The sequence below is a fragment of the Xenopus laevis genome, chromosome 7L (assembly GCF_017654675.1).
Source record: "Xenopus laevis strain J_2021 chromosome 7L, Xenopus_laevis_v10.1, whole genome shotgun sequence".
Classification (NCBI taxonomy): Eukaryota; Metazoa; Chordata; class Amphibia; order Anura; family Pipidae; genus Xenopus; species Xenopus laevis.
This window is the reverse complement of record NC_054383.1, coordinates 36,381,662-36,404,560: the sequence shown is the minus strand read 5'-3', so window position 1 is coordinate 36,404,560 and position 22,899 is coordinate 36,381,662. Positions and strand designations below refer to the sequence as shown.

Sequence of the window (22,899 nt, the reverse complement as noted above, 5' to 3'; positions counted from 1 at the left end):
TCTTTCAAAAGTGCAGCACTGCTGGGCCCCCCTTCATGCCTGGGACACTTGTCCCCCCTGTCCCAAAATGCAGGACCCTTACCTTCCTCCAAATAACCCACAATGGGTTGGGCAAGTTGTTCTTCTTCTCCTAACGAAAGTTGATAGTCTTTAAAAAGACTTTTGTGTTTCTTCTTTATCTCCTTCTGCTCCTGGGAATCGCTGAGAATCGCTGAAAATCACTAGGGATCGCTGAGAATCACTAGAAATCGCTCGTATTTCACTTTATGGGGAGAGAAAGAGAGAGAAGAGATTGTGAACTGAACCCTCTCTGCCATATATATCTGTATATACTGGATTCTCCTTAATAGCTCAATACTGCGCTACTGAATATGGTTGTGAAACAACTTTAATAGAATGAAGGAGCTGATTGGGAGAGACAGAATTTAATGGTGCAATCAAGGGCCCTAGACACCACTGCTAACCAAGGTTGGGTCCTGGTGAAACAATGCACAAACTAATAGTTAAATGAACACTTGGAATCACTCTCATCCATTTCTATGCCAATTGCTTCACCAGGGCTCAATTAAATTGAATTTAGAAATGAATGGGAGTGATCATTTTGGAGTGAGCATTTGGTTGGCCATACACTGAACTGGAAATCACATGGGGACAAAACATCCCAAATCCCCCTCTGTGCCATTACTGTAAAGCTGTATGTTACTGGCAGGGTGTTATGGGGCAGAAGACACTGGTTCCCATTAGAGGCCCAGGTGAGTAATGGGCCCACTGGGGCTTTTCATAACCAGTCAAGCTCTGATCAGTGCCCCTGCACCCATAACACAAGGCACCCTAATTCTAGGCATGTAACTATTGTTCTGGTTTGTGCTACTTGTCTTTCTTCTCAGGTCCTCATTTACCCATCATACCCATCACTACTCTAAATGCTGAGGCCACTAGGATGAGTGATGAGTGGGACAGTTGGCCAATGGCAGTTGGAAAATGGCAGTTGACATTAACAGCTAAAGAGCAGCAGAGTAAATGGTCTAACACTTTACTAACAAGTAAACAAGAAATACCAAACACACTATATTCTATAACTACAAGTCAGCCACAGGGGGTGCTGGGAATTGCAGTTAAGGCACAGCTAGATAAGCACAGGTTTAGAGTCAGTGGGACAGCAAGTTCTCATGTAGTCTCACTCCCCTTAGCAATGGCACACAGGCAGATTTTTCAGTACTTTGGCACCCACAACTTTTAGTTTGGGAAGGGGCAGGGCTACCACCAGGAACCATTTTCAAGGCCCCGTCATTGATTGTCCCCTTCCTTGTAGTTGTACCCCTTTGTACCCCCTGATGGCTTATCATCAAAAATGACCTTCCCACCCCTTTTCCAATGAAATTCGAAAAGATGGAACTGGAAAGACAAACTGATCTCTCTAATGGACAATTTCATGACAAGCACCTTCCCAGACAATTACAATAGCAGGCAATGGTGGGGCAATTTTGGGAGCTTTGGCTCTAGACTAAAGTCCGGACTGGGATTTAAAAATGGCCCTGGCATTTGAGTCACACAGAGGCCCTCACAGCCCCTCCCCCCAGCAGCCCAATAAATAGTGTCTGTCTATTACAGAACCCCCCTTTGGCATTCGCAAGAACCCACAGTCCGGGCCTAGCTCTAGTCCCCGAACTACTATAAATCATGGCCAAACACTGCCCAAACTATCCCCTTGTATCATTGACTATGCCCCCCCCCCATAAAGTCTGCTCCACTTAACTCTGAATCCAGAAATGAAATACTGGTCACTTATGCCTGAGCCGTTAAGTCACCTTCCCTGGCAGCTTTCAGCCAATCAGTGCTGAGCTGGGAGTGATGTCATCCTCAAGTAAGGCATGATATACCAGTAATTGGCAGCCAATCACATCAGTCACACACATGTGCATTTATGAAAATACAACAAATAGACATCAAACATAAGCAGTCATAGAACCAGGGGCACCATCAGAACTCATTGGTCCCTGACTGGACTCTCCCATACCCAATGAATGAAGGTCCTGCTGAGATCTCCTCTCTTAGCCCATCAGCTACAACTCTGCTACTGGTTCTGGCTTTGAATGCTGGGAATTGTAGTTTAGCAGTGGCTAGAGAGATACAGTTATGGGATCACTGAAGCAGACAGTAGTATTCTGTTGGGAATATTTTTTTTCACTTTACTCTTATGCAGCTCTTTATGTTTGAATTGGAATAGTTTTCTTGTTTTAAATGTTCTACCTCCCTAGCAACCAGGCAGAGGCTTAAAAAGACATAGAAAGGCATAGTATCCCTTGAAGCTTGCAGCCTATTGCCACAGCCTATTGTCACTTGTCTATAGAGACTGAGACTAGAGCTGCACCCAACAAATATGCTTTAGTAGGGTGCAGCAGACCCAGCAAGGGCCTAAACATTCCCCCTATGCAGTCACCACCTCCCCCCCAGCTCCATCACCGGATTTCCAATGGAAAGGAAAGGATATTATCTTGCCATATGTAAAAAAAAATGGACCAGAAAATGGTGTAAAGTCAGTGAAATGTATTATGCATTAAATATTGGTGGGACCACAAAAAGTTGTATAACATATGGAAATAAAAAAAAATGTAAAATGGAGGCTTTACTGTATGTATCTAGTTGTAACTAGAACTCTAGAGGGAATAACATTCTACAAACCTCTGGCTGGTGATTTTGTTAAGAAAGTAGAAAATAGCAAGTGTTGTCCTGGCAAACAAGGAGTTTGTGTCACTAATAGAATGGCAATGCTATACATGTGTAACACTTACTACTTATTTATAGAAAAGCTGTTTTTAGGTTTGTGTGGAAACCAAAATGTGGGTACAAGTAATTTGTGTAATATGTTCTCTTGCCCCCCTGGAACATTTTCTGTGGACGCCCATGGTCTCATGTAGCAGAAGCTCCAACTATTCTGGCAATAGAAATTGTAAGGGTTAAGAGATTAGGGGGGTCTGATACAGGGCAGGAACTAGGGGTAGGGAGAAGAGGCACGTGACTAGGAGACAAAAGCTTGTGGTGCGCCAGGCACGTAGCTCATAAACAGCCTACCCCTAGTCAGCAACTGATAGAGGTTAAGTAGATGCTGATGCAGGTCCTCCGCGCTCGTGCGTCCCCATTTGCGCATGCGCGTTCTCGTTTGCGCACGGCTGCGGAGTAGGGGGGCGCGCCCGGCACTGGGGGAGCAAGGCTGACAGGCAGTGCTGAACGGTAGAGCCCTTGGCTTAGCTGGGTGTCACTGTCATCGCCTTTTACAGATTCCCTCATTTAGCAATCGCTTCCCCTTTATTCCCTGCACAATAGCAACACAGAGAGACTACAGCTTCCTGCGCTGGGCTGTCACGTGGTGCAGTCAGTGGAGGAAGAGTCTTAGCAGCAACAGCTCACAGGACACGCCCCAATCTGACATCACGCCTCTCCGTGGTCACATGGCTTTGTTGTCACGACTTCCTCAAAGTACCACTATGGAGCTTTTGCGGCCCATCCGGAGAAAGGAGGCGAGTGCCTGAACGTAAAACACAATTGTGCTGCCGCTAGGTTTAAATGTCAGTAAGATTCAGCAGTAGACACGGAAGGGATTGCTAAAGGTGGGTGGTGTTGTGAATATGAGGAGGGGGGATGCAGAGGGGCCGCAAGGCAATATGTACTCTGCTTTTGTTCCTGGGACAAATCCTTGCAGTGAGATGGGCAATAATACTTAGTCTAGAACGCACTGATATACACACTGATACGCACATACACTGATACACACACACACATATAAACACACACACACACACTGATACACACACACAGACACACACACTGATACACACACACACACTGATACACACACACACTGATATACACACACAGACACACACACTGATACACACACACTGATATACACACACACAGACACACACACTGATACACACACACACTGATATACACACACAGGCACACACACTGATATACACACACACACTGACAGGCGCACACACTGATATACACACACACACTGATATACACACACACACTGACAGGCGCACACACTGATATGCACAGGATCCCTGAGAACAGGCACTTTAGTCTGCACAGGACACCTGGGTGCACGCACTCACATTGCTGGGCACTTGGGTACATGTACCGTGTTATTTGCAGGGCATCTGGGTGCATTTACTGTGGTATACATAGGGCATTTGGGTGTATGTGCTGTTATATGCCCAGGGCACCAGAAAGAATGCACCTGGGTGTATGCACAGCAATGTGATTTGCACAGGACACTTGGCGTAACTACCAGGGGGACAGTTGGTGTGACCACATCTGGATTAACAATACCACAAAGGTGTCAGGTGCAAAGTTTGTCTCAAATCCTGTGTTTGTTCGTGGTCAACTGGCAATATGAACAGGGCTCCTGGGGCAGCACAATGTTTTTGTAAGTGCAGTGTAATCTGATGTTCTTTTTTCTTTTCTATTGATGGGTTCTGCCAAATACAGGGATGTGGAAATTTCTTTTTTTCGTTATGTACTGTGCATATTTACAGCTTCTAATTGTGTCATTCATTTATATTTATTTACCTTTTGTGAGCTGCATATATTTATATGTACAATGTGTAATAAAGACTCTTTATTGTATTTGTACCTGGTCTGGCATTTTTATTTTCTGTTGCAGAAACTGAATACAAAGCAAACACAGATTGTGAGACTGCTGTAAAGCACCTGCTTCATGCTGCAAATTAAAATGGGCATCTGTAATATTTGTGTGTTGGGAAAAAGTGAAGGGAGCCGAGCTGAGTCCTGAGAATGCGGAATAATAATTTGATATGTAAAATAGCAGAAAGAACATAGTCCAGGCAGTGATCCATTTAGGCTCCTCAGCCCAGATGACGCTTCCTTAACCAGAAAGCATAGGTAAAAAAAGGACCCAGAAAATACATAAGGGGTCATTGGGGTAAAATGCATATGGGTGCCATTAGATCATTGGGTAGATGGAATTGTAACAGAAAGAAAGGGGCCACTGTATTTTGGGGATGATTGTATTAAGGTGGTTGATCACCTTTGAGTTAAGTTTTCATATGATGTAGAGAATAATATTCTGAGACTATTTGCAATTGGTTTTCATTTTCTATTATATGTGGTTTTTAAGTAATTTAGCTTTTTATTCAGCAGCTCTCCAGTTTGCAATTTCAGCAATCTGGTTGCTAGGGTCCAAATTACCCTAGCAACCACACACTGATTTGAAGAATAGACTGGAATATGAATAGAAGAGGCCTGAATAGATAAATGAGTCATTAAAAAGTAGCAATAACAGTAAATGTATAGCCTTACAGAGCATTTGTTTTTTAGATGGGGTCAGTGACCCCCATTTGAAAGCTGGAAAGATGTAGACGAGGAAGGAAAATAATTCAAAAACAATAACAAAAGAAATAATGAAAACCAACTGAAAAGTTGCTTTGAATTCGCCATTATATAACATACTAAAAGTTTACTAAAGAGTTACATGCAAAAAGGACATGTAAAATTGAGGTTTCACTGTGTTATAATGATATAAGGGATAATGTACATCCTACTGTAAATGAGAAAGATTTTAGAAGTCACTGAGAGGTTCCGTGACCATATAAAGACACAAGGCTGCAGGTTGAGTTATACACTGAACTCTGAGTATTACTCATATATTATAAGGGATAATGTACCCCCTTACTTTAAATAAGGATATGAGTTATATAGGGAACTCTTAGTATGTATTATAATATAAATGATAAGGATACATATAAATAATTAAAGACACAAGGCTTCAGGCTGAGTACCACTCGTATTATAAAATATACTATTCAGGCCTGGTCAAGCACTAGAGAGAGGAAAATTCCTTCCTGACTTCAAAATGACAATCGGACCAGTCCCTGGATCAACTTGTACTATGAGCTATCTTCCTTAACCCTGTATTCCCTCTGAAAAGACATCCAACCCCTTGTTGAAGCTTATAGTTTGCATGTATGCATGACATACCTTGTTATCCAATGGACTCTTCTCTATTCTATTCTGTCTTTGCTCGATCTTCCACTTTTCCTCTTTACTTGTTCACTTCATTTAAAGGAATACTTCTCCTTTTTTTGCCAGTTTTCCACCTAGCCAGCTTTAATAATTTAACATTTTTTCTTCATATTTTATTATTGTTCCCATCCCTCAGTGGATCTTTTCTGTTCCCCCTCCTCTACATTTTTTCTCTTCTGCTGTCCACAACTATTCCATTTTCTTTCTTTTATGCAACAATGTATCTACCCCTCTTTCTGTACTTGCCTTTTCTAATATATCTCCTTTGCCATTTGCTGCTGTTTTAATTTTCTCTCCACTTCTTCCTCAGTAGTCACTTTCCCACATGAAATTTTTGATCATGTTCTCTTTATGCAGTCACAATCTGTAATACTGAATTCTCCAACAGACCGCAGCACACTGACACGCTGTTTCAGTAAATTTTCTTTGTGATGCTTGATAAAGAGTCCTGTGTGACTCGAAACGTCGCATTATTTTGTCTACTGCAAATGAGCCAATAAATCACAAAGAAAATTTACTGAAACAGCGTGTCAGTGTGCTGCGGTCTGTTGGAGATTTCATATGATTGGAACCCATGGCAGAGTGGGAATTTGACTGCTAAGCACCTGGTCCTAAAAAGGAAAAGAAGCAGAGGTGAGCGCTTCATACTTGTGTGGGACAATCTGTAATACTGGCAACAACACTCAGACAAACACAGGCACACAAAGACTGAGCACACATAGTGGCCGATTCACAAAGGGTCGAATATCGAGGGTTAATTAACCCTCGATATTCGACTGGGAATTAAAATCCTTCGACATCGAAGTCGAAGGATTTTAGCACAGATAGTTCGATCGAACGATTAAATCCTTTGAATCGAACGATTCAAAGGATTTTAATTCAACGATCGAAGGAATTTCCTTCGATCAAAAAAAGTTAGCCAAGCCTATGGGGACCTTCCCCATAGGCTAACATTGAGTTCGGTAGCTTTTAGATGGCGAAGAAGGGGGTCGAAGTTTTTTGTTAAAGAGACAGTACTTCGACTATCGAATGGTCGAATGATTTTTAGTTCGATTTGAAGTCGTAGTCGAAGGTCGAAGTAGCCCATTCGATGGTCGAAGTAGCCCAAATAACACTTCGAAATTCGAAGTTTTTTTACTTCGAATCCTTCACTTGAAGTTAGTGAATCGGCCCCATAGACTCAGGCACAAACGGAATCAGGTACACACAGACTCAGGCACTCACACACACAGACTCAGTATGATGGCTGCTGGCACAGGTACCTTATTTTTATTTGTACATATTCATATAAATAAAATCCTTATTTCAATAATGTCTTGTAAGATTTCTTTATTTAAAAATAAAACTGTAATGGTCTGTTGGGAAATGGTAACGCTGAGGGGGGTCACTGATTGAAGCCCTTGCCTAGGGTGCTAAAATACCTTGGCCCAGCACTGCTGTAACCTACAAAATTCTATTGGGAGAGTAACATGAAAGATAATAACTTATGATGTAGATGTATGCTGTAGAGAGTGATATTCTGAGACAGTTTGCAATTGGTTTTTATTATTTATTATTTGTGGTTTTTGAGTTATTTAGATTTTTATCCTGCAGCTCTTCAATTTGCATTTTAAACAATCTGGTTGCTAGGGTCCAAATTACCATAGCAACCATTTATTGATTTGAATAAGAGTCTGGAATATGAATAGGAGAGGCCTGAATAGAAAGATGAGTAAAAAAAAAAAGTAGCAATAACAACAAATGTGTAGCCTTACATAGCATTTGTTTTTAGATGGGGTCAGTGACTGCTAGGTTTCTTAGGAAGGCACACCAAGCTTTAGTATTCATGCAAAAAGATTAAGCCATGAGAATAACATCAGTAGTATATCATCTCATTATCATGTGGGGGTAAGTTTAGTTTAAGTACAAGGTATTGTCTTCTTTGTATTCATTAATTTAAAAAAATTTGAATTAATGGCTTAAAATGGACTCACTGGATGATGGCATTGCTGTAATTTAGAGCCTGATGGGAAAAATAAAAATCTTATGTACCTGGTACAGGTATGGCATCAGTTATCTGGAAACCCATTATCCACAAAGCTCTAAATTACCGAAAGGCCATCTCCCATAGACTCCATTTTATCCAAATAGTTCAAATTTTTTAAAATGATCCGTTATCTGAAAAACCCGAGGTCTTGAACATTCATGATTACAGGTCCCATACCTGTATATACGTTCCAAATATACTTTACCTCCTACTCATCCAACAGTAAAATACAACCCCCCAATAACACAGCATTGTGGGCATATGTATATCATTCCACTGTTTCTTTAAATAAAAATGCTCTGTTACTATTGGCTGAAGACAGCTGACATCACAATAAGAATAACATGTTTATGAATTAGCTGTTACTGACTGAAGACCGCTGACATCACAATAAGGATACGTGTTTATGAATCAGCTGCTCTGTTGCTATTGGCTGACATCACAATAAGACCGCTGACATCACAATAAGAATAACATGTTTATGAATTAGCTGCTGTGTAAGGCTCATTTCCGTTTGGATTTTGGAGAGAGAGAGATATTTGTTGTTTGGAGAGAGAGATATTTGTTGTTTGGAGAGAGAGATATTTGTTGTTTGGAGAGAGAGATATTTGTTGTTTGGAGAGAGTGATATTTGTTTTTTGGAGAGAGAGATATTTGTTTTTTGGAGAGAGTGATATTTGTTTTTTGGAGAGAGTGATATTTGTTGTTTGGAGAGAGAGATATTTGTTTTTTGGAGAGAGAGATATTTGTTTTTGGAGAGAGAGATTTCTTTTTTTTTTTTGAAGAGAAAGATATTTGTTTTTTGGAGAGAGATATTTGTTTTTTGGAGAGTTTTCAGGTAATTTTATATAAAAAAATGTCCTATAGTATGACAGAGTAGCGCTATATTTAGCCATTATTCCATGGCTCAGTGTCTGAGATTTGTCACTATCACTATCACTTAGTGCTCCCTGCTAGTTATATCATTATTATTGCACTTCAACAATGTATTTCATGAGAAATAAGAACTTTCATTTATGTTAAAATTGTAAACTATAAAAGAAAAAAGGCAATGCCCTGTCCTATTGCCCTGAATGCCAAGCAGGCTTTTTTATAAGGACATCAGGCTTTACTGGAGGGAAAGGGAGTTATTCAGCATGAGTTGCATGTCATGTTCTACACTAACCTTTAATATAGATGTGCTTCTTATTAGAACAAATCCCTAGATTACAGTCTGTATAGAGATGTGCTGCCCTTCTTACAGTTACTACCAGCTAAACCAACTGCCTTTAGCAATGGGCCTGAGTGAGAGTGATAGTTGATAGCAGCATGGATATAGACACTCACATAGAAAACACAAAATAAATAAACATGTACATTTAAACCTCATTGGTTAGGTTCCCATCCGGTATAGAGGGGGGAATGTATTTAGCTGCAACATAAAATATACCATTAACCTCCATCTTCCAACCCATTATTATGTTCACTTTGGCTGCTCAGCCTATAGAATTATTGTACATTAGTAATGTATGTAATCATTGCTTTTCTGACCCATTAAAGTAGCAAATACCAGTAATTTTTTAAAGGGGAAGTTCACCTTTACCATAACCTTTAGTATGTTATAGAAATTCTAAGCAACTTTTCAGTTGGTCTTCATTTTTCCATAATTTTTGCATTATTTGCCTTCTTCTTCTAACACTTCCCAGCTCTCAAATGGGGGTCACGGACCCCATCTAAAACAAATGCTTTGTAAGGCTACAAATGTATTGTTAATGCTCCTTTTTAATGCTCATCTTTCTATTCAGGGCCTTTCCAATACAGTTTCTCTTATTCAAATCAATGCATTGTTGCTAGGGTAATTTGGACCCTAGAAACCAGATTGCTTAAATTGCAAACTGTAGAGCTGCTGAATAAAAAGCAAAATAACTAAAAATCACATATTATAAAAATGAAAAACAATTGCAAATGAACTCAGAATAGCACGCTCTACATCATACTAAAAACTGGACAACCCCTTTAAGGCCTATGTTCCAGATTGTCACCATCACTGACTGAGCTTCCTAAGGCAATATGTTTGCCATATAACTCTGTGGGAGGCAATGACAGTGAATGAGGCATTTGAGCTATTTTCTGCCTGAGCACAGCAGTGGTGACATTGAGATTGAGTTTAGTAAAAGATCTTTAGTTGCAGAGGTTAAACTTGACATTACTGGGCCCCAAAGAAATTATTTTTTAGGTCCCAAAAATGTCTAGAGATTGACCTATTTTACCAATATTTATTGAAACTGTATATGAATTAGGGCCTCATGGGGCCATTTACCTTGTGGTTTCCCTGCAGCCATGGCATCTGCTTCCTCTGTAGTTACACCCCTGTTAATTTGGCGGGAGTTTAACAGCCAATGTTGAAACGGAGAACCACTTGATTATCTATCCAAAAGTCTGGCCAGTTGTGAAGCTCAAGATGTTGCACCACAGGCCATGCAAGCCTAAGACATGGGTTCTGAAGACAAAAAGGGCCCACGACATGGCTGGACATTCATCTAAAAATATGCAACACCCCATGCTACATCTCTCATTTACTTTGGATCTTACCCATTCCCACACCTTGTGTCTCAACGCCTTCTCCTTCTAGATCATAAGCTCTTTTAGGCAGGGCTCCGCACTTCTTGCTATGTATGTAATTCAATGTATCTTCAATATATAAACCCAATTATTGTTACAGGTATAGGATCCATTATCCTAAAACCCATTATCCAGAAAGCTCTGAATTAAATGAAGGCCATCTCCCATAGACTCCATTTTAACCAAATAATTCACATTTTTAAAAATGATTTCCTTTTTCTCAGTACAGGTATGGGATCCGTTATCCAGAAACCCATTATCCAAAAAGTTCCAAATTACGGAAAGGCTGTCTCCCATAGACTCCATTATAATCAACTAATCCAAATATTTAAAAATGATTTCCTTTTTCTCTGTAATAATACAAATGTAGCTTGTACTTGATCCCAACTAAGATATAATTAATCCTTATTGGAAGCAGAACCAGCCTATGGGATTTATTTAATGTTTACATGATTTTCTTGTAGACAAGGTATGAAAGATCCATTATCCAGAAAACCCCAGGTCCCAAGCATTCTAGATAACAGGTTCCATACCTTTAATAATAAAACAGTACCTTGTACTTGATCCTAATTAACATATAATTCATCATTATTGGAGACAAAACAAACCTACTGGGTTTATTTAATGTTTACTCTTATGGGAAAGGTCAGGTGCATTCTGGATAACAGGTGCCATACCTGTAAAGCATTGCGGAATATGTTGGCACTTTATAAAGACATAATAATAAATATGATAATGGTAGTATGAGTATGTATTTAATAAATGTCAAATAAAAATTATTTTCTGAAAGTGTTGCCATCATGAAATGTTTTAATTTCTTTTATTTTTTCTATGTTAGATAAAGAATGGAGAAACATCTTGAGGAGGAGATTGATGATGTTCTAGATTTAGGTAATGGACTTTTTAAGTTACTTAAGGTATTTCTGGGATAATACAATATCTTTTTAAAATGTCTTAGAAAAATTGGCATAAGAAGTAGGAATGCACCAACCCAGCATCCAGTTTAGGGTTCAACCCGATTTTGCAACATTTGGCTAACCTTTGTATTAGTATGCTCTTTATACAGAGGAGTATCTTTAAAGGAACAGTAACATCAAAAAATTGTTGTAACATCAAAAAACTGTTTTAAAGTAATAAAAATATAATGCAGTGTTGCCCCGCACTAATAAAACTTCTGTGTTTGTTTCAGAAACACTACTATTGTTTCTATAAATACAGCTGCTGTGTAGCAATGGGGGCAGCCATTCAAAGGAGAAAAGGCTCAAGTTACACAGCAGACAGCAGATAAACTCTGTAGAGCATAATTTTATCTGTTATCCACTATTAATCCTGTGCCATATAGCCTTTTTTCAATTTCTGTCATTGCTACACAGCAGCTTGTTTATATGACTATAGTAGTGTTTCTGAAGTTTTACCAGTGCAGGGCAACAGTACATTATATTTTCATTACTATACAACACTTTCATTTTTTGGTGTTACTGTTCCTTTAAGTGAAGTTTGAGGACTCTTCTTATTAACTATACGTTAGATAATAGGAGGACTAACCATATCTCTACCTTCTCCTTGACAGACCAGGCCCCAGTGATGAGATCTTGGGGGTCTCTGATGGACCTTAGAGAGGGAGAAGAGTCAGAAGGAGAACCAACAGATGTGGAAGAAAAGGAGAATGATAAATTAGGTATAATTATATCTATATTTATATGTACAAGTATGGGATCTCTTATCCAGAATGGTGAGTTTTTACCCATAATTTAGATAAACATACTTTTTTTTAACTTAAAATCTTTTATTCAACTTTTCCTTGACAGATCAAGCCCCAGTGATGAGGTCTTGGGGGTCTCTGATGGACCTTCAGAATGGAGAGAAGGCAGAAGGAGAAGAACCATCAGGTAGAAATCATAATATTATATGATTTTTTGCTGTGTGGCTGATATGCTGTTAGACCTAATGAGAGCTTACTCATCCTTCTCTTTTTGTTATCAGCAAAGGACTGTAGTCCACAATTGGATCTCCCACATTCAGAGATGAAAGAGGAGAAGAATGATGATAAAACAGGTATACTGTAATTATATCTACATTTATATATACAGGTATAGGATCCATTATCCAGAAACCTGTTATCCAGAAAGCACTAAATTATGGAAAGGCCATCTCCCATAGACTCCAGTTTTTTCCAAATAATCCATATTTTTAACAATGATTTCCTTTTCCTCTGTGATAATAAAACAGAAGCTTGTACTTGATCAAAACTAAGATATAATTAATCCTTATTGGAAGCAAAACCAGCCTTTTGGATTTATTTAATATTTATATGATTTTCAAGTAGACTTTAAGTATGAAGTTCCAAATTATGGAAAGATCCGTTATCCAGAAAACAAAGAAGCAAATAAGCACAGGCAACTCCACATACGGGGTAAGGAGAGAGCTTTATCCCTCCGTCCAGTAGTTCCACTCTGGTCACGTGGTGCAAACTATTCAATTAGATTAATGGCACATTCACTGGCTCAATGGTAGGGGTAGAGATAACCATGTAGGTAATGATAATGGTAAAAATCCAAATTTATTAGTTCATTTAAAAACACATATAAAAAATCAAGAGTGGATGAAGCAAAGCAGGGGAGTGCATGGCTATACGCGTTTCGTAACTATAGCGGTTACTTTGCCAGAAGCCAAAAGTTCCCCCTGCTGACAACATATTTATACACATATTAAAAACATCAGGTGATTCCAGCAATATAATTAAAAACAATAACGTAAATCAATTCATGAGATACATATAAATCTGATTTGCATATTAATTTGTTTTATTAATAGTTTTAATTTGATATTAATTTAATATTAATTTAATTTGATTTAATTTAATCTAATTTAATTCAATTTCATATAATTTATTTCAATGCAATCAACTTTTTAGTATTTGGACTTGATGAAATTGATTGATTGCATTGAAATAAATTTTATGAAATTGAATTAAATTAGATAAAATTAAATCAAATTAAATTAATATTAAATTAATATCAAATAAAACTATTAATAAAACGAATTAATATACAAAACAGATTTATATGTATCTCATGAATTGATTTACGTTATTGTGACTATCATGTTTTTATTAAATTGCTGGAATCACCTGATGTTTTTAATGTGTGTATAAATATGTTGTCAGCAGGGGGCGCTTTTGGCTTCTGACGAAGTGACCGCTATAGTCACGAAACGCATATAGCCATGCACTCCCCTGCTTTGCTTCATCCACTCTTGATTTTTCATATGTGTTTTTAAATGAACTAATACATTTGGATTTTTACCATTATTCTTACCTACATGGTAATCTCTACCCCTACCATTGAGCCAGTGAATGCGCCATTAATCTAATTGAATTGTTATCCGGAAAACCCCAGGTTCGGAGCATTTAGGATAACAGTTCCCATACCTGTACAAGTATATACTATATAAATGTTTCATACAGAGGTATATGTTTGAAACATAAGGAGAACTTACCCTTTCTTTCACTTTTTATTTTTTAGACCCAGCCTCAGTTATTTGTTCGGGGTCTGTTACAGATCTGCTGATAGAAAAAGAGCAGGAAGTTGAGGCAGGTAAGAATCTTTATTAAAAATAAGAAGAAAAAGCCAAACAGAATTCGATGAATTGTGCTTGGCTCATCTAATCCTTTAGCATACGATCCAGTTGGGGGAGGAAGAGGTTCTGTGGGTTCATTTGTAGTTTTGGACTGTTCATTTATTGGAGTAGTTACATGTATTGGGGCCTATGCATATCAGGGAGTTGAGTATAACGTTTTCACCTCTCTGGCTATAGTACAGGGTTTACATTTTTGTTACCCTTGCCCATGGTTCTCTATATATACACTATTGATTCTGTATGCATTTATTGTATGATGGTATTTTTTATCATGTGTGTTCAGCTTCTAAACAGCATTGACTTTTTATATATTTATACCTGCTAGATAACATCGATAAAGAGAAATCAGATGTCCTGCCAACAAAAAGTGACACTGGTAAGCTTTGGCTATTAATAATTACATAATTGTTAACACTGGGAGGTGCCAAGTTAAATACCCCTCTGTGATTTTAATCGCCTACCTATTACTCCTTCCTGGCACATCAGCGCTATGCCACCATCTTCTTCCTAGGTGTCCCTGGTGTGACTTCTAGTAGGGACATGTATAGGGATTTTAGAGTTCTGTATTGTATATGCGCTTGCCGCAGCCAATGTGGGACACTGGAAGACTGAGATTGCAGTGCCTAGTGAATTCAAATACATAAACAACATTTATTCCCTTTTTATCATTATCTCATAATTTTCATATAACCTGTTCCTTGTTTTCAACTTCATCCCTAAAAATCATCACTTCAAGCTGACTCTAGCGGGTCTGGGAAATTAAGTGGAGAAGGGTCAAGAAGAAGTTCCCTTTCAAATCATTGCCTTATTCGCAGATAAATGTATCTATATTTCCCCCATATGTAATAAAAGGCACAAAGCTTGCACAGGTGCAGTAACCCAGGTGTTTGCTTTTAAACTTGTGACAAGTACATTCAACCTGTTTATTGGTTGCTATAGGAGATAAGAACTGTAGTAATATTTGCTCCTTATATCTCATAACCCTCTTTGTATTTTATGTGCTGAGTTTATAAAAGTTAAAGTATCTCTGTACATTTCCTCATTCTAGATTCCACCAAATCAGAAGACAAAGGGGCTGTCGGAAAGAATACAATCAGTAAGATTTGTTTTTTAAATTTAAAAATGTTTATTGTTTGACGCAGTGGGTTTTGCACTTTTTAGCTCCCTTTCCCTTTGCCCCATATTAAGAATATCCAGAAATGTCCAATTAGTCTTAACCTAATTATCCCATAAGCTGCACTTTTACAAATAAAAAACAGCAGATAGACAATCACCTTAAAGTACCACCAGGCTGCCCTTCCATCAGGTGCTTTTGGCCATATGTTTGTCATTTATGAAAATTGGGCAAATTTGCACCTTGGCAGTACCCCATAGCAACCAATAGTTTTTCCACTGGCTGCTAGTGATCTGATTGGTTGTCCTAGGATCCTGGCTAGATAATCTTTAATGAGGGTAAAAGAAATACAAATTACATTGTGTTTATATAAAATAATATTTCTGCCGTTTATCATTATTATATGATCTTTATAATAAATATGTTTTCCCAGTCTTTCAGAACACCACTCGGGTATGGAAGCCCAAGTTGCGGCGCCCAACTTTTGGTAAGTGGAATTTCATTGATCTGTCTATACTATGGATAATGTCGGTGTAGGCTTGTGGTACCTCAGTGAACTATAAGGGGAAATGCATTCAAATTCACTTCCCATGTGCCTATACCGTTGTCATTATACCCTGTTAGATGTTTATCTTCACAACTATAATTTCCATTTTATCATTATCCTATGATTTTTATGGAAAATATTTCTTTTTATCCAGTCAACCAAAACTTTACACCAAGTTTGAAAAAAGGCGAGATAGAGCACCCAACTGCTGGTAAGTTATACCGTTATTATATCCTGCCATGTACATAATAATATTTATATTGGATGGCATGTGTACTGAGCTCATAAAATGAATTATATCTATATTTTCCTACTAGATACCACCAAAGCAGACTATGGGCCTGTCAACTGCACGCCAAGATGCAAAAATGCCCAGTTAGAGCGCCCAACTGCTGGTAGGTTATACCATTATTATATCCTGCCATGTACATAATAATATTTATATTGTATGCCATGTGTACTGAGCTCATAAAATGAATTATATCTATATTTTTCTACTAGATACCACCAAAGCAGACTATGGGCCTGTGAACTGCACGCCAAGATGCAAAAATGCCCAGTTAGAGCGCCCAACTGCTGGTAGGTTATACCATTATTATATTCTGCCATGTACATAATAATATTTATATTATATGCCATGTGTATTGAGCTCATAAAATTAATTATATCTATATTTTCCTACTAGATACCACCAAAGAGGACTATGGGCCAGTCAAAAGAAAAAGAGACATGAGTACGTTTTTAATTAGTCTTTAGATTTTTTACTATTTAGATTGTTTGTTTTTAGCCTGATTTTAAGAAGGCATTCTCTAGCCACATAACAAATTTGGGGATTAATAGATTTATACAAGTATCATTCTGTAGTTACAAGTATATCCAGTCCTGCAAAGAAGTGCCCCCCCCCAGATTTACCAGGGACTGGGTGTTGAGGTCTGTGTCCATTCCGTTAAGGTAGAACACAGTGTGCAAAGTGCAAAAAAGTAGATTGTGGTATTTTTATTTGCACGCTGCGTTCTGCACAGTAAATGACCCCATAGTTGTAAAATACATCATATTATAGAAGATATTCTGTTAACAATAACACTGAATACTACATAGCACCACAGTGTGTGGCAGTTCAAGTTTTACTCTATTGCTCAGCTTAGATAGGTCATTGTATTTTTCTAAATATACATATATATATTTATCTATTTTCTAGGCAACATCAATATGGAAGAAAGAGGCTGCCTGCCTAAAAAGAGAAAGACAGGTAAGCTCAGTTCACATTCTTCAGAGAATTTGAATACATTTGGAAACTTGATATTTGAGCAGTATTTCAATATGTATAGTTATATATCTTTATTTATCTTTTAGGCCACATCAATATAGACGAAAGAGGCGGCATGCCCAAAAATATGGACGAAAGAGGCGGCATGCCCAAAGATATGGAAGAAAGAGGCGGCATGCCTAAAAAGAGAAAAATAAGTAAGTTGTTGGCTGTTATTAATTCACAGTTCATTTTGTTTAGAGAATCTAAAAACATTTGGAACCTTGACATTTCAATATTAAGGAAGTTAATGCTCTGCGACCCCCTCCTATACACAAAACTATTGGAATCGGCGGAATTGAGATTGGAATTGCCGACATGCAGGGCTGTGATCCTTGGCTTGACTATGTAACTACTGACTACTACTATTACTGACTACTACTATCTGTACAGGGATTATATGCTGTCCCTGTGCTTGCATGAAGTTCAAGGCAATAACACGAGTAGATGAAGTTGAGAAAGCCATATAGAGCATATGCTATTACTTGAGAAATGGGAATGTAAGCTCTGCAGAGTAAATGGGGAAACATTCTATATAATAATAGTTCCAAGTCCAAAGCATTCTGAATAACAAGTCCCATGCCTGTACCTGTTGATGCTATAATGTTCTTAGATACAACGTGCATAAATCAAGCTATATGCAGAAATAACCTTTATTCACAATGCATTACTATCTTGTGATTTTTAGCCTTTGAAAAATTCACCCCAAAGAGAGAAGAGAGGAAAAGAGAAAGGCAACATCATTGGAACCGTGGTGAGATATTTTTTTACTTTTTTCATGTTTTAAGGGTTAATGTGAAGCAGTGGAAGTAGTTACCATGAATGTTCTATATGTAGGTCTGGGAAGCTTAAATTAGTATGATATTAGTATCATGAATTTTATACGTGGACAGCAGATATTTAGGGCAGGCCAGAGGGCAAAAAATGTAGCCCCATGTTAATGATTGCATCTACTTTACACAATGTCAGATTATATCCAACACAGTGGGGCAGCACACTTGTTTAGATCAAAGGAATGGTTAAACTTTAATTCTATTTTACCATTATTTCATGATTTTTACTGAAACTATAATTTCTTTCTTTTTCAGACCCTCAAAATCACACTGGCAAGTGGAAGAAAAACAAACAAGCATGGCTAAAAAATGGTACAATATTTTTTTCTATATCTATTATAAAGGAATAGAACCCCAAAATGAATATTAGCATCCTCATATCCTAATTATTTTTTATAATACATGTATGGGATCTGTTATCTGGAAACCTGTTATCCAGAAAGCTCCAAATTATGGGAAAGCCATCTCCCATTGACTCCATTTTATACAAATTTTTAAAATGATTTCCTTTTCCTCTGTAATAAAAAAACAGTAGCTTGTACTTGATCCCAACTAAGATATAATTAATCCTTATTGTAGGCAAAACCAGCCTATTGGGTTTAATTAATGTTTATGTGATTTTCTAGTAGAAGATCTAAATTATAGAAAGATCAATTATCCGGAACACCCCAAGTCACTAGCATTCTGGATAAAAGGTCTCATACCTGTACACAAATTTCAGTAAGTCACATGACACAAATTTTATCACTAAGACTAGATTATATCTGATGCTATAACTCGGCACCATGTATGAGTATATAATTTACAACATATTCGTGCCTCTTCTGAATTAAATGAAAATAAATCTCCTAGCTCTAGTTATTAGAATGTGTATTATGCCCTAACTGTTATTTTTTATTTCAGGATTCTTTACTTGGAACAAGCCAACGGTTCAAGTAACAATTGAAATGAGTAAGTGTCCTCAATGATATTCAAAGGTACCAAGGGGTTCTGTAATACAATTCCAAGGGGAGTTTTCATATCCTAAGATTTTGGAAAAGAGGAATATTATTCCTTATAATACATATGGGGTTGTGATATAACGTTGAAAGTATGAAGGGGGAGGGTGAACAGAAGACAAGAAGTATGGGGAGATTGGAAGCAACCATGTAGTTAATAAACATTATGCCTGACGCTGTTTGTATTTACTATAAGCAATGTACTTTATGTTGCAGGGCCTGAAAGATCTTTCCAGCAAAAATGGAGCTGGCCTAAGAGCAGAAGCCGATTTCGTCCATATTAAGAATTAATATTAAGAATTCATTAATAAAATGTTGCAGGGCCTGAAGATCTTATCAAAAAATGGAGCCGGCTTAAGAGCAAAAGACGATTTTGTCCATATTAAGAATTAATTAATAAAATGTTGCAGCAGGGCCTGAAAGATCTTACCAGCAAAAATGGAACTGGCCTAAGAACAGAAGCCGATTTCGTCCGTATTAAGAATTCATTAATAAAATGTTGCAGGGCCTGAAAAATCTTACCAGCAAAGATAGAGCTGGCTTAAGAGCAAAAGATGATTTTGTCCATATTAAGAATTACTTAATAAAATGTTGCAGCAGGGCCTGAAAGATCTTACCAGCAAAAATGGAGCCGGCCTAAGAGCAGAAGACGATTTCATCCATATTAAGAAATCATTGATAAAATGTTGCAGGGCCTGAAAGATCTTACCAGCAAAAATGGAGCTGGCCTAAGAGCAGAAGACAATTTCATCCATATTAAGAAATCATTGATAAAATGTTGCAGGGCCTGAAAGATCTTACCAGCAGAAATGGAGCCGGCCTAGAGCAGAAGACAATTTCGTCCATATTAAGAATTCATTGATGAAATGTTGCAGGGCCTGAAAGATCTTACCAGCAAAAATGGAGCCGACCTAGAGCAGAAGACAATTTCGTCTATATTAAGAATTCATTGATAAAATGTTGCAGGGCCTGAAAGATCTTACCAGCAAAAATGGAGTCGGCCTAAGAGCAGAAGATGATTTCGTCCATATTAAGATTTCATTAATAAAATGTTGCAGCAGGGCCTGAAAGATCTTACCAGCAAAAATTGAGCCGCCCTAAGAACAGAAGACGATTTCGTCCATATTAAGAATTCATTGATAAAATGTTGCAGGGCCTGAAAAATCTTACCAGCAGAAATGGAGCCGGCTTAAGAGCAGAAAATGATTTCCATTTTAAGAACCCATTAATAAAATGTTCTTCAGTTTATTGAAACTGTTCTCCTTTTTAGTTTAGTTGTGGCTGTAGGTGTAAGAGACGGGAGTGTGACTGTAGAGGTAGTGGGAACGTTAGTGTGAATGTCAGTAGATCGTTATGTCATTGATATAGGAGATATAAACATATTAGGGTTGGGAAGAAAATTCCTGAAATATGAAAAATGTGAAGAAGACATGAAGGACAGTAGGTTTGAAGTGACAGACAATGTTCATTAGGGCTCACTGACCTTAAAGAAGAAGCTATACTATAAGTTATATATGCTCCAACTAGCTAGAGATAAGATGAAGGGAGGGTGTTTCATCAGTGTGCATATGTTTATAGCATTCCACCTTCTCAATAGGATCCCCCCCAATTCCCTCTCAGTACAAGCCATGAACAGGGCATGAGGTCGGAAATTGAGTATCAAATGCAAGATCCACTTATTATACATACATTTATTATGGGACCTGTTATCCGGAGACCCATTATCCAGGTTATCAGCGTGCATGGAAGTACTCATTCATGCACATGTGCCTATCTCCCAGTTGTCTGGTTTTCTGCGGTACAGTCCTGATTTTGACAGCTCAGCCCACAGTCCCGGTTTCATACTGAAGTGTCTCGCATGATCTCCTGCAATGGCGACAAAAAAAAGACACAAAGCTTCTGAAATTTAATTAAATAAGAGGCTTTTGGCAGAGAGGCCAGAATACCCAGCACTTAGATACAATTGTAATTAATAAGATACGTTGTTTAAAGTGCAATTTTATCTTTATTAGCAAAACTTTAATAACGAAAAAAAAAACTGACCCTAAAACCACCAGAAATGTGTTCAAACTTTCCTTAACCTGACAAATTTTGCAATTGGACATGGTATTTAGGGGTAGGCAATAAAATGGTAGTGTCCATATAATTCTCTGTGCTGAGCGAGGCAGAACTTTTTTTGCCTCATTCCATTTTTCAAATGTTGAGAGGTATGCACGCGTCAGGTGTTGGAATAGTGAGGTGACTGGCCAGGTCGCCTAGGGTGCAGATGCAGGTGTGGGTGCAGGTAGGTTTATCTGTGGGTCTCATGAAGGCCCGGACTGGCAATCTGTGGGTTCTGGCAAATGCCAAAGGGGCTGCTATAAGGTTCCATAGAAAGTCACTATTTAGTGGGCTGGTGAGGGCTGTTTGAGCCTCTGTGTGGGCTGATTGGGCCGCTGTGTACCTGAAAAGCCAGGGCCTATTTTAATTTTCAGTTCTCATGGAGGGGTTTGAGGGGCTTAATATAAGCAAGTTTTACTCCTTTAAATTCCTTTTTACCCCCTGTTTTTTTTTTCATTCCTTCCCACTTCAGATAATGTCACTTCTTGTTTTTAGCAGCAACACTTTTGGTTTGTGGTGATCAGTGGGTTGGTCTCATCTGGGTAAAAATGCAGATTTTGGGTCAGGTCCAGGTTTCAAACCCTGGACTGTACTTTGTGTATACCAGGCACAATACTAAAAGTCATAACTGTCTAACAGTGCCTTGTACTTGATCCAAACTAAGATATAATTAATCCTTACTGGAAGCAAAACCAGCCTATTGGGTTTATTTAATGTTTACATGATTATGGAAAGATCTGTTATCTGGAAAACCCCAGATCCCAAGCATTCTGGATATTAGGTCCTATAACTGTATACACAAGTTAATATATGGGCACTTGGATATCACAGTAGAATTCCCAATTATAGATTCTGAATGAACAATTCAGTGCTTTCCCAATGGTAATCTAATAAAAGAAACAGAGCAGAAATGTCTGCTTTTTATTATTAATATGATCTAGTTTATCTAGTGGCTAATGTTGATTAAACACTACAGTGGCCATTGCGTGCCCACATTCAATCAAGGTTTAACCAGTCACTGTACATTAGGAAATCATAAATGATTGGACTAAAAGGAGTCTCCGTAACCCAGGGCCAAAACTAGGGGTAGGCAGAGTAGGCGCCTCTCTAGGTCGCAATCATTGTGGGGTGCACTTTTTTTAAAAAAAAAAGAATTGCTTGGCCTTTAATAGTATCTGCATGCCCCAACCCTCTGTGGCATTATAAGACTAATACTGTGGGTGGAATCCACCTCCCCACTCACCGCCTCCCTTCTCAACCCTTTTGCCGGTGAATAGTATTACCTTCTGTTGAACGTGCAGCAGTGCGGCAGATGCACAGTAGATGGTGCGGCTATGCTTGCATGCGTCAATAAAGTCAAAGACACGGGTTCGCGACAGAGAGAGGCAGACAGCTGGTGTGTTGGTGTGGCTCACAGTTGCACTGAAGACATATTAACAGCAGAGAATATCCACTTGTGCTTGTTTTCTGACAATTCCTGCTGAAACAGGTACAGGGGGGTCAGTATGATGGCTGCTGGCACAGGAACAGGGGCAATATGATGGCTGCTGGCACAGGTAATGGGGGGGCAGTATGATGGCTGCGCGGCTTGTTGGCCCAGGTACAGTGGGGGCAGTATGATGACTACTGGCACAGGTACAGGGGCAATATGATGGCTGCTGGTACAGGTACAGGGGGGGCA

The 22,899-nt window shown here is 38.4% G+C and overlaps 1 protein-coding gene and 1 long non-coding RNA gene across 2 annotated transcripts; both read left to right on the top strand.

Moving 5' to 3' along the window:
- Nucleotides 1–3,491: 3,491 nt before the first annotated feature.
- Nucleotides 3,492–18,039, top strand: LOC121395391. The gene is made up of 15 exons (XM_041568783.1): nucleotides 3,492–3,608; nucleotides 11,520–11,572; nucleotides 12,252–12,359; nucleotides 12,490–12,570; nucleotides 12,665–12,736; nucleotides 14,206–14,277; nucleotides 14,646–14,696; nucleotides 15,369–15,416; nucleotides 15,868–15,921; nucleotides 16,136–16,192; nucleotides 16,299–16,376; nucleotides 16,483–16,560; nucleotides 16,667–16,714; nucleotides 17,180–17,230; nucleotides 17,335–18,039. The coding sequence occupies exons 2-15, from the start codon at nucleotides 11,527–11,529 to the stop codon at nucleotides 17,637–17,639; spliced, it is 1,149 nt and encodes a 382-aa protein (XP_041424717.1). The 5' UTR covers nucleotides 3,492–3,608; nucleotides 11,520–11,526; the 3' UTR covers nucleotides 17,640–18,039.
- A 739-nt stretch (nucleotides 18,040–18,778) lies between these two features.
- On the top strand, nucleotides 18,779–19,447 carry LOC121395390. The gene is made up of 2 exons (XR_005962450.1): nucleotides 18,779–19,071; nucleotides 19,335–19,447. It is a non-coding gene; the product is annotated as an uncharacterized LOC121395390 (long non-coding RNA).
- The last annotated feature ends 3,452 nt before the right edge of the window (nucleotides 19,448–22,899 follow it).